Consider the following 12,935-nt stretch of genomic DNA (forward strand, 5'->3'; position numbering starts at 1 on the left):
ATAAATCACTCAAATAGCCTTTAAGGCTTAAATTTACTGCAGTCGCAAATTTTCTCATGTGTAAATGTTTGATGCCTGCATGGTAATAATTCCTGTATTAACTTATACAGGCCTCATCTGTGGCCTGAACATTGGCTGTTTTTCAGTGTTCACCTTTTTAATGGGGCTAAAGTCTGAATGAGGTGTGGTAGAACTTAATGCAAGCTGTCGTCTGGCAGGTACTCAAACTGCAGCTTTCCTCTCTTACTCTACAAGTACATTTTTCAGGACTACATTTTAAATGTCAAGTTGTGGAAAATGAAACTGATTATTCTTGATGATTATGACAAGGCGAGTGAATGGGCAGCTAAATATATCAGGAACAGAATTGTTCAGTTTAATCCAGGGCCAGACAGATTCTTCACTTTAGGACTCCCCACAGGTAAGCACACTTAAAATGTGTTATACAGTTTATTTCTAAAACCAGTCATCTTTCTTCCTTTCTGATACTGTCAAACATTGTTAGCATAATCTCTTGACAGTGAAGAATGTTGAAAGGCGTTTACGTTCTTTTGGAATTTTTTCCGTAACAGATTTGGCTCGTTGCCAACTGCTTTGTCTTTGAACCTTTTATTTTGAAGAAATGATTAAGTTTTGGAGAACAGGTGTTCACACTTTCAACAAATAGGATGCCATGGATTTTACTAGTCACTGTCATCATTTATTTAATTTATAAATGTAATCTCTTTTTAAATGAATCATTTGCCTTTTGTCACATTATAGAAATGAAAGGTTTATCCTACCTTAAAGTCCTGGGAAGTGAATATGGGACAGTAACTCTTTATGGCATGCTTATAACGTTTTGACATAATGTAACTTAAGATGCTAAGTCATCACATAATATATTAGAACCTGGGTAGAACAATGAACTGCTTGTTATAAATCAGTAGTTGAAATTGTAGCTGGGAAGAAAAACATATGTGGGGTTCCCAAGGACTTATTACATGTACTGCAAATGCATCATATGCAATATCATAGAAAAGTATCCTTTAATGTTTTTGTATTTGTATCTTTTTGCCTTCATCTTTTTCTGTATTATTTCCATAGGAAGTACCCCACTAGGATGCTATAAGAAACTGATTGAGTTCTTTAAAAATGGCGAGATCTCATTTAAGTATGTTAAAACCTTCAACATGGATGAATATGTGGGTATGTTACTTTACCTCTCTAAAGGTTATGAGAAATGATGAATGTTGCTCATACATGTATTCATTACTGGCAAATAAAAATGCTTTGTTTACCCAAAAAGTGGAATTAGAATCAAGGGCCATCACAAAAGTGTCGTTAATACATCTTCCCTTTTAACTCACAGGAATTCCCAGAGATCATCCAGAAAGTTACCATTCCTTCATGTGGAATAACTTCTTCAAGCACATCGATATTCGCGCAGAGAACGCCCACATTCTGGATGGCAATGCTGCCAATCTGGAGGCAGAGTGCCAGGCTTTTGAAGACAAGATCAAAGCTGCCGGAGGAATCCAGCTTTTTGTTGGAGGTATGATTTTGGTGCTCTGGGCTCAGATAATCCTCAAAAACAAAACTACATTTACAGTGATCCAAGCACCTTGTGGTGACTGAAAAATAAATTAATCAGACCATGGCTGAATGTTACGTGATCAGTGCTTTGTGCTTATAGAGTGGCCCAGGTACTATTGTCAGTTGGCAGCAAAACATGAATACAAAAAATACCTAACTGTGCCATCAAATATGGTGACAGATCATTGATGTTTCTGGGCTGTTTTGCAGCCAGTGGTCCATGGGCTTTTGTTAGGATCAATGAATTCAACCAAGTACCACATCATTTTAGCCCAAAACCTAGCTGACCTAGCCAGAGGTGGACCTTCCAACAACACAGAAAATCCATGTTTTGCAATGGCCATCTCAGTCTCTGGACTTAAACCCTATCAAAAACCTGTGGTTGGAATTAAAGAGAGTAGTCTATAATGGTAAAACCTACCTTTTCTGGAAATGTTTACAATTCCAAAAAGTAGCACTTTTCTAAATATCTGCAATTTGCTTCTGACCTTTATGCGTGGCATTCATACCCATTCTGCCATGTCTGTCAGCGACATTTTGAAAACATATTAAAAGAGATAACTGGTCTTTTATTTTAGGTATTGGGCCTGATGGCCACATTGCCTTCAATGAGCCGGGCTCCAGTCTCGTGTCTCGCACCAGGGTGAAGACATTGGCCCTGGAAACCATCCTGGCCAATGCCCGCTTCTTTGATGGTGACCTGTCCAAAGTTCCCACTATGGCCCTGACCGTGGGCGTGGGCACTGTCCTAGAGGCCAAGGAGGTAGGATATGTTTATCTGTCCATACCATTCAGAAACCATTTTCTTCAACAAATTTTCTTTCTGAAATCACTGAAATTAAAAAAGAAAAGAATAAAAAGCTTCTCATACTTGTCACAAGATTAATGAATGGAAACAATGTCTGTAGGTGTTGATCCTCATCACAGGAGCACACAAGGCATTTGCCCTCTACAAAGCCATTGAAGAGGGTGTAAATCACATGTGGACAGTATCAGCGTTCCAGCAGCACCCGCAGACAATCTTTGTGTGTGACGAGGATGCCACCCTGGAGCTACGTGTAAAAACTGTCAAGTACTTCAAGGGTAAGTCTCTGATCATGGTTGTGTACATAATGCTACCAAGGACAAAGAAATACACTACATGGCCTAAAGTACAAGGACACCTGACATCCAACATCTCATCCAAAAGTATGGGCATTAATATTGAGTTGGTGCACCATTTGCTGCTATAACAACCTCCACTATTCTGGAAAAGGCTTTATACTAGATGTTGGAGCATTGTTGTACAGATTTGCTTCCATTAGTGGGCACCAATTGGGTAATTAGGCCTGGCTTGCAATTGGCTTTCCCTTGGTTGGGGTTGAGGTCAGGGCTCTGCGCAGGCCAGTAAAGTTCTTCCACACTATTCTCAACAAAACCATTTCTATATGGGCCTCGCTGTGTGCCTGGGGGCATTTTCATGCTGAGGAAGGAAAGGGCCTTCCACAAACTGTAGGAGAAGCAGAATAGTCTATAATGTGATTGTATGCTGTAGCATTAAGATATGCCTTCACTGAAACTAAGGGGCCTAGCCCAAACCATAATAGCCCCAGACTAAGGGGTGTCCAGATACCTTTGGAAATACACTATATGACCAAAAGTGTGTGACCAAAACAGCACACGACAGTTGATTACAAACACAAAATGCAAGGAGGAGTGATTGTTGCCCCATCACAAAACGGACAACACAACAATGGTGTCATAGGTGTGCTTTGTAAACCATATTGAATGATATAAGCATATTCAGTTGGTGCTTGGACCCCTAATAATAAAAATAGTCCTCACAATTACAAGGGGCCAACATCTTAGTTGCTTGGCCCCCAAACATTACTACTGCAAATAATAATAATAATAATAATAATGATGATGGTTAGTTCCTGAAAACTAACAAGTGACAAGATGACTGCTTACACTTGCAGAAGTCCTTACAGACACATAAATCTGTCAATGATTCTGTACATCATGCCACATCAACCCATTGCTCATCAATGCAGTGCTTATTCTTGAGAAGTGTTAAAGAGACCTAACTCTTTGAGGTCTGATGGTTTCTGCTTGCAGGAATGATGCAGATGCACAACAAACTGGTGGAACCCCTCCAAACAGACATGGCTGAGAAACCATACAGTGACTGAGATGCATACGGTTTGGGACACCTATTATGAACAGTACTAAAAGTACATAACCAAATAATTATAATTCAGTATTGCTCACCTCAACATTTTTACTATACGCCTTGTTACTGCATGTAATTCTGTCATTGAGACCTTACCAATTGTTCATGGCATGTCATCGAATCAATAACTGGTGTCATATTCCAACATACTATGCAGATTAGCCTACATACTGTAGACTTTGGATGTATGACTCTTCATTAGTTAAATAATTTCATTTCATTAAATAATAATTTACAGTTTATCTACACAAGCATGCACCATAAAATGGAGTTTTACCAAAACCTTTAAAAAAAATAAAAGTATTACTTGACTGCTGCTGTATTTTTGCATTAATTTTTTAATTTTATTTGGTTGAATCTGTAGCTGGACAGCAGCATGGTCCTGCAGTGTCTTGGCAATAGAGCACAGCCATAACTTATTTCTGCGCCCATTTTTGTTGCACTGATATCAATACCAAAAAGATATCGCTTTCTTTTCTGGGTGTAAATGTGGTATGACATAACTATCACAAAGCATATGATCCCATTCAAAAACATCCTTTTCTTGAAATAGTAACTAATTGATATGTATTTAACATCTGTGTGTAATTATTCAATGAATACAACAGTCAAACAATGACTGTGGTAAGAAAGTGAAATAAGCACATAAATGGAAAAGCGCATTTATTATATGAATGATTTCTCATCTTAACTGTGTTATAAGCGATTACAATAAACTTACCATTTTTTCTGTACAATAGCATTAACATCATACCTATCAGAGTACAAATGTAAAAGTTTTTAAAAGTACCACACACACACAAAAAAAAAACAAACAAAAAAAAACTTAGTCAAAAACATTTGATCTACTGGGTGAAAAGATAGACATTTACTAGAGAGGAGATATAATACAGAATAGAAAACTATTTTTTTTACTAATACACTTCGCTCTTTACACTGGAATACATTTACATAATTGAAATACAAGCAAAAGAAAACCATATGCCAGTGAATACTTATTTGCCCTTAATGATCACTTAATTGCATGTATCTTATAATCTATAAAATATTTTTTTTTATCCACTTTTTTTAGGGTAGTGCAAATTTTCAGGCTCTAGTTAGCTGATTACTTTCACACACAGTTTATATTTTTTGGGATTGGGTGATTTTCACAGTTATTACAAGAGACCAAGGTGCTAAACAATTACAAAGAAAATAAAAATGACAAAAACCAAAAAATTCATTATTGATAATGATGAGCTTTACCTTCTGTTTATCGGCTTTGGTCATTGTTGTTTTGTGATATATGAAATAATAATAAATAAAAATTATATATAAAATATACTCTCCTGTTTCCTGTTTTATTTAAAGTGTGTGATTTATTGAAAGTGTGACAATTTATTAAAATTTCCCCAATGTGGTACACAATTTACATTTATTTACAAGTCAGAAATTCATCATCAACCCCATTTGCATACAGTTCTTTGTCAACAAAACAACCAAAACAGCACCCATTCTTGTTGTAATAGATTATATGAATCAACTGAAGACAAAACCATTCTGCATATTACAACAGAAGTAGGTAGTGTGCCCATCAAAGTATTTTTCTTCCTTCTTTGTCTCGGATTTTGAAGGGTCAGTTGAACCATGCTGTCATGTCACTACCGTGCTTCCTACATCCGAGCAGGTACAACTATAGCCGAAGTGCACCCACTTGCCTCCTTGACGTGACTATTTTTCACACTACAGGCCACACAATGCACTACAGGAAAGGTGCCAAATGGAAGAGAGGTCCAGAAAATGGCCAGCAGGTAGCTATGGTGCACTTGTGCACCGTAAAGCTGATGAACTTATGCCTACCCAACCATGATGGGAAAAAGACGGCCATATCCTCCCATTGCAAACCCCTGGTAATGGTCATAATGAATCTGTTTATTCCTCGGCTACAGGGCCAAGCCTGTACATGGAGAAAATGCATTTTAGAAGCCAAGTTACCCAGGACCACATTTTTTTTTACCCCTTTAACAAACAAAATAAATGAAGCATGTACAATTCTTATTAGATTTCCTGAATCAATACATAATCTCATGGGTTGTTTTTGTGCAAATTGAAATAGAATTCCAATTCTAGAATCAGAATTCTAATTGTCACCATGAAATATATTACAATACTCTTAAGTTTTCAACCAGGGGTAAATATACCACCAAGGCAAATTTTAAGCCTGTAGATGGTACATAGGACCAGGTTGAAAAAATCTGATAACAGTGCAGAGGGTACTGGAGTTAAAGCCTTGGCTAAAAAGGGGGTGAAATGGTAGGATAATGTAAAACCTTTGCCCTTAATATGTTTTTACATTCATTTGATATTTGCAAAATACATTTTGCAACATGAAATAATCTTCACCTTTATGAAAGTGATTCACATGCTAATTTCAAGCTGCTTCCTGCGAGACTGTATGTGAAAGTAATCCAAAACTCATACAAAATCAAGTTTTCTACAATACAGATAATTTTTTTTCAATAGTCTTGGGAGCCATTATGGAATTTGACCTGCCTGAGATTATGGTTTAAGAAAACACGCGTAACTCAACAAAATGTTCCAAGTCTTCTCTGGTATGAGAACTCGCACAAAAAACTTCTTAAAATCTCTTCTTACCTTATTTCAACTGTCTCCAAATATGGAAGCATCAGACAATTTCATTAAATGCAAGAACACCTAGATTTGCTCTGACTAGCAATTCAGATAAACAAATGGTGACATGTAAGAAACATTCTGAAATAATAAAAAAAATGTACAGTTAAAAACTCAAAATGTTATCAGGCTATTAAAAAAGCTGTATAAAATGAAAAAATAATTTCATAACATTAGCTGAATTAGTGAACAAACAAACAAAATAGTACATGGATCGTGGATTTTGGAATTGAACACCGTTACAAAAAACGACCTTTGGAAACAACCTTTTGGTTTTCAATTATCAACCGTTAGTTAGGCAATTTCCAACACTACACTTCTGAAGGAACTTGCATATATACATACATGCAAATACACCTTTCAAAACTGCTCATTCCTGGGGTATCATAACCCGTTTTGTGCTCTCTCTCGACAGCTTAACCCAATGAATGCACTTGTGCATGGTGTAGAACCAAAAAGCTGTGGGGAACCATTTGAACTGAAACCAGATGCTGTGCTGGTGACGACATTTAAAATATCAATAACCTCTATTTCTAATATGTGCATGTCAAATATCCGTTACAATCAAATACGCAACCAGTGAAGAATAACAAAGAATTTGTCTGCTGGTGAAACCCCAGTCTTTCTATCACTTTTCCAAACAATGGAAACCTGGACAGACAAGCACACATTACCTGTTTTTATTCAGGTCTTAAATAAAAGAAAATATTGTTTAACAGTAAGAAAACGATCCAGCTTTTTTCCTCCTTTTTATATAAACATGTTAAGACGAGCACAAAAAACATACAAATGAAAATTAAACTGTTTGGCACAGAATGAACACAAATGTATGAGCAAAACCTAGATATAGAAATTCCCCGAGTATCGCCCTACTCCTCTCCCAAACCATACTTCAGCTCGTCCATGATCAGGAGAGCTGTAAAAACTCAAAACAAAACAAACATTTCACCAAATGAAATGCACTCAGACACCAAACGACGAGGAACAGCAACATGCGACAAACCAACTGGTGCTCCAAAGACAATGGGAGGCGAGGCTTGGATGACGGCGAATATGCTAGATTAGACGGTGGTGTAGACATTGTAGATTTAAGGACGGTTAAAGATGCTGCAGTTAGACAGTGGCGTAGATCCAATAGGTATGAAAAATAGCAAGTGACACACCTCGTAGAGCTGGGAATCAAGGATGGCTTATACTTAAAGGTAGCAGCTTTAACATTTCATCATATCGGAATACCACTCCAGGCAACTGGTTTCTTTTGCCTTATTTAAAAGTCATGAAAACCTGATTCTGTGCTTTAATGTTGGTTGGACAATAATACCTACCCTGTTTAAACTAAGTCTAGCTATCAAGGATTTTTTCCCTCAAATTAAAATAACTGTAACCAAAGTATTAGGTATTGGTGTTTGTCATTAGGCCCAATTCCAATCTAAATTATAAAGCTTATTGATTAAACAGTCACATCATGTACAGCAAACCGGCCTCTACTCTGAGTTTAAAACTGCTTTATTAAAGCAGAGATTAGAGAAAGAATTGAAAGTGTTGAAAAAATATTTTATAATGAGAAAAGCACATGAAAACAATATGAAAAACTAGTATGTTCTGGATGCTTATACCTTATGTCTAAGGTTTTAATTCATATTGAGCTGCCCCCTTCAGAAAAATACACATGGCTATCAAAAAGCAGAAAATTGCCAGTGCAATAATATAAAACAAATTCATACAAATATGAGGGTAAATTGTTATTTTATGAAAAATACTCGCCATGGACAGATGAAGAGAATGGCTAAAATCACACACCAAAGCTAAAAAAAGGCACATCTTTTCCCTTTTCTGATATACATTTGTAATCCTTTTAAGCACTCTGCATGCACAAACTTGAATGACTTAACTGTAGAAAATATTCTTTAAAAAAATGTTTTTTAAAATATTTTGGGCCAATTCAAAGGAATGCTAAACTCAAGACATGTTATAATTCATAGATGATATAAATAAATCATAAATGTATTTTTTCACATTTGGCATCCCTTACATAAAAAATATCTGCTGCTAATTGTTGGCAATTTGCCAAAAAGTGATAGTAATTTGCATTTATGTCCACAATGAAATATTAACATATTAAACTATGTGTGTGTTTTGTCATTGAAGCTCATATAATGGTGACTGGCCTATAAAATGCTAAAATGTGAGCATCAGCACTGTCCACGCGGTTATATTTCACTAGACAGTGTTTTAAGTTTATACAATGAGAAAAGCATTTTAGTCAAGATTTTACCACTCTGATGCGTGTTGGTTCAGTGTCTTTCCCTTGCAAGTCTTCCTTCTTTTACACTCCTGTCCTCATGGCTTCTACCACCTGCACAGGCTTGTCCCATTTCCCTTCCGTTTCTGTGTTTTCTGAATGTCTTGTCCGGGTGTAGCACATTGCGCGTAGCGGGGTGAGCTGGTGGAATTTAAGGCATCTTGTCGCACTGTAAGGCTGTCATTTCTGATGAAAGAGAAGTGGCTTCACGCTCCCAGCTTTGAATTTTGGTAACTGGTTACTGATGATCTCCGCCAACATCTCAGGAAACTCCACGCTCAGGGATTTATTCACAAATGTGTAGAAGCAGAAGTTCAGGAGTCCTCCCACTATCTGTAGAAATAAATCCAATAGTATTTACCCATAGGCACCACACAGAACTGTTCTTCATTCAATACATAGCCAAATGATTGGCTTCCGTCAGTACTGCATCTCAACTTGTGCAAATACTGTTAACACGGTTTGGCAAAACAGGTACTCTATTAGCAGTATGGCATGCATTTTCCCTTTTCCAGCGCATATTTATAAATATAGTAAGACTGAACTGATGAAATAAATGTGCTATTTCACTACTCTACTGATTGAGTCATCAATAGTTGAGATTATGTTTAAAATATGGTCTGCCTGGTCCTTTAGGCAGGTACCTAAGGTCATCATGAACTGAGGACCACTGGACAATTTCCAACTATTTTGAAGTGTTCCCAAACCATAAAATAAAAATAAATAAATTCCTTTTCTAGCCTAAACACAGTCTGGACCCACTCAATAGACTTGCAGAAAGAAGGTGGTACACCACATCAAAGAGCATACAGGAAAATGTGTCCAGTTTACCTCGTGCATGGAGTCCAGGAGCTTGGTGAGCTGGTAGAACCTCTGCCAGTTCTGGCTGGAGTTCTCTTCACGCTTAACAATAGCCTTGCCCAGCTCCTTGATGTAGGACATGCGGATCTCATCAAAAATGGCCTGGCTCTTAAGTCCATCCTTTGGAACTGTAGACACACGGAAACAAATCATTCATAATTATAAAACAATGATGCACATTGTAATTTAATTTGTCCTTGGATATTCTTGATTATTTTCATTTGAAAAACGTATAATGTACATACAAATACTTACAAGAAAGAAAATGTAACACAAGATTCATATGATAGGACATGTATAAATGGGATAGTTAGGCCACGTATGTAGATAGGTCAGATATGGGATTGGGATAGCAGGTATGCCATCTGCAAAGTTATTCCTTGAAAAATCTATATGGGGGGGGGGGGGGGCATATGCATTTTATGATGGAAGATTTATTGATTTTGAAATCCATATGAGGAAGACATATGGATTTCATGACAGCAGATTTATTAATTTTGAAATCAATACACCTTGAAATCCATATACGGGTGGCATATGGATTTCCTGATGGCAGATTTACTGATTTTCTTAAAGAAGCCAACGGTCAAATTGCTAGTGTAAACTACTTTATAACTAGGCTTCTGTAGCTACCCTGCAAATGCCACGTTTTCAAATTAACGTTAGCAAGACCTACAGATCTACCGACATAGGAACAATTAGTAGGTCAAATTGTTCCTGTGTCCTATTTTTTTGGACAAACTCATGAAAAAAAAAAAAGTGTAATCCATTTAAAAATGACACTCATCTCTTTGTAATTTATGGTGAAAAATAATTGACTGAATCTACACCAGTGTTTCTTTCAGCTCGAATGTGTTTGCATGCATGTATGAGCAAGCATGTCTCTCTCTAGATTTAATTTTCAACAAAAACATGTTTTCAACGTACAAAAATGCCAAGTTTACTCATGCGTTGTCTGTAAATCATCAAAACGAGGCCAAGTAACAACAGACCATCTAACACACAATACAACACACATTAAACAAGCTCTATTCCAAAGCAATGCAACCCAATGTTTCCGAAATTATTTCAAGTAACTTGGCCCTGTGTTTTTTTTTTTTTTTTTTAATCTTACCATCTGAAGAGAATGTGGTCATTCAAACTGTATGTGTCACATCAGTGTGAAATGCCAATCAATCAATCACAGATTTAGCTTAAAACATTTTAAAAAATGACTACACTGGAAGCAGACAACAATTGTCTGCTTCCAGTGCTTTCAGTATATGAAAAGCACAACATGAATAAAATCCATTATTATTGTTGTTCAGAAAAATGTGTTCACAAATAAGATTTTTATATTATTTTATACTGTAAAATAAATTGTACTATTGTACTTATTTGGCTAAACTTATCTAACCCAAACATATAGTACATTAATGTATGTCTGGATAGGTTTGTAATATTCAAAAAGTATTTAATAATCTATATTTATTTATTAACACAACCTTCTCTAGTGCAAATAATTGTATGTTCCTTGGTATGTTTCTGTTCATAAAATGTGAATTTTACATGCTGCAATAAAAATTTCCCCATGGGGATAATGAAGTATTCTATTTATTACTTAATATATCTTCAGTATTTAAGTTTCAAAAAATACAAGAACTGGTACATTTTGTAAAATTAATTTGACAACCAAGTATAAACATTATAACCTTTCTGGAGTGTATGTTTTCTTTCATTTAAATAATGTCTTCTTCCAATTTTTGTTATGTGACACTGAAGTGACACAAAGTTTGAATGACCACATTCTCTTCAAATAGTAAAATGAAAAAAAAAAAAAACAGGGCCAAGATAGACTAAATAATTAAGGAAACATTGGTAGCACTGATTTGGAATAGAGCTTGTTACGTTGAAAACGTGTTTTTGTTGAGATACAAGTCATGCTTGTATAATACAATTATCATCAATGAAAGAGGACTCTTTCAGAGTTAGAGTGAGTTTTGATTCTATGCATCTTTTAAATGACATCATTTTGACATATATTCCAACATTACTAATTTTATTTAGGTTGTAGTTTTACTGGTAAGGTTTCTTGAATGGTTATTAGATCATCATATAACTCTTAGGGATTCCCTTGATAAACGATTAATTAAAATCAGACTATTCTCACCATTTATTTCTGTACTTTGAAAAACTGAATGTAGTAGAATGTTCGAATATTCTACCATGGGAGCCAGGGTTTTGCCTTGCTCAAAAATAGAGCTTAAGTGTGCTGCTTTCCACCCAGTCGACCCAATGTGCTGTCTCCCTATATTTAGCTGCATTTATAATGTAAAGTTCCGTAAAGTCCTCAAGAGACCACCACAATGCATTGAGATGTAGGCCATAAAAAACGAAACAGAATAAAAAGAAAAGAAAAGGTGAACAATTTAAATATCTGTTGCCAAGTAATTTCCCGGCAAATCATAATTTTAAAAAGTTATCTGTCCTTGAAAAATTGCTGGTTTTTGGAGTGTATTCAAGCGGGAATCAGATGCCCAGGGACCTAAAAAACATGATGTCCCCGTCTGTATAAATTAAACAGCCCCTGAGTTGCTATAACAAACAAGTTCTTTTTTTTTTTACTGTTATATGTTTACAGAGTGCCCTCTAAAAAGAAAACAAGAGGGTTGGTATCCAGGGAGGTCATGGAGAGGGCTTCAGATTTGGTGAAAGAGACACTAGGTGGTGCTGAAAACCATCTACATGTAGTGTCCTTCTCGGGAGACCATAAGCATTTTAAATGGTGTTTAATATTTATTTTAAAAATTCATTTTAATCATAAACATGTTGAGCAGACACAAGGGATAGCAAACACGCTCTCTGGCTGCTGAAGTGGGAACAAGCATTCTATTTACATGTATCTGATGTGTTGATACTATTACCATCTGTGCACAGTAAACTAATTAAATCACGTTGGATTGTCACCAGACTGGTGTCACTAAAAGCTGAGTCTTCATGCTTCATGGGCAAATAGGCAAGCAATTTGAGTGTGAAACTCACTTGTGCTTAGAAGCAGGAGAACCTTCATACACAGGTACTCATCGTGGGACACCTGCAGCCGCACAAACTCGTTGGAGATCTTCAACATCTGCTCACACTGATCACTCATGTAGGGAAGCTTCATGCGCTCTCTGTGCCACACAGATACCAGTGATGGATCATTATTTGCATACTACATGGAATACCAATCACAGACAAACAATTTTAAACAAATATTTTTGGTGCATGCTATAGACAAAACCGGAACAAGAAGCGGCTGCTTGCAACATGTTCGTTTGAATAACAGAGGATGAA

The 12,935-nt window shown here is 36.3% G+C and overlaps 2 protein-coding genes across 2 annotated transcripts in view; one reads left to right on the plus strand and one right to left on the minus strand.

Annotated features, from left to right (window-relative positions):
- On the plus strand, window positions 1-4,616 carry gnpda1 (glucosamine-6-phosphate deaminase 1). Its single transcript, XM_035408847.1, has 6 exons — window positions 1-421; window positions 1,087-1,188; window positions 1,352-1,534; window positions 2,154-2,338; window positions 2,484-2,658; window positions 3,673-4,616. The coding sequence occupies exons 1-6, from the start codon at window positions 298-300 to the stop codon at window positions 3,744-3,746; spliced, it is 843 nt and encodes a 280-aa protein (XP_035264738.1). The 5' UTR covers window positions 1-297; the 3' UTR covers window positions 3,747-4,616.
- nr3c1 (nuclear receptor subfamily 3, group C, member 1 (glucocorticoid receptor)) overlaps window positions 4,436-12,935 on the minus strand; it is a 25,316-nt gene continuing 16,816 nt past the window's right edge. The window contains exons 7-9 of the mRNA XM_035408846.1: window positions 12,642-12,772; window positions 9,591-9,748; window positions 4,436-9,092 (exon numbers count right to left, since the gene is read on the minus strand). Coding sequence (XP_035264737.1) covers window positions 8,940-9,092; window positions 9,591-9,748; window positions 12,642-12,772 — 442 coding nt within the window. The 3' untranslated portion in view covers window positions 4,436-8,939. The remainder of the gene's footprint in view (window positions 9,093-9,590; window positions 9,749-12,641; window positions 12,773-12,935) is intronic.

The sequence above is a fragment of the Anguilla anguilla genome, chromosome 3, assembly GCF_013347855.1.
Source record: "Anguilla anguilla isolate fAngAng1 chromosome 3, fAngAng1.pri, whole genome shotgun sequence".
Lineage (NCBI taxonomy): Eukaryota > Metazoa > Chordata > Actinopteri > Anguilliformes > Anguillidae > Anguilla > Anguilla anguilla.

What these genes read in the sequence shown, in the direction of transcription:
- gnpda1 (XM_035408847.1), top strand. Translation starts at nt 298, where the DNA reads ATGAAACTGATTATTCTTGATGATTATGACAAGGCGAGTGAATGGGCA. An exon ending in CAACATGGATGAATATGTGG is followed by an intron (nt 1,189 to 1,351) that starts GTATGTTACTTT and finishes TTTAACTCACAG; the next exon opens with GAATTCCCAGAGATCATCCA. An exon ending in CTGTCCTAGAGGCCAAGGAG is followed by an intron (nt 2,339 to 2,483) that starts GTAGGATATGTT and finishes CAATGTCTGTAG; the next exon opens with GTGTTGATCCTCATCACAGG.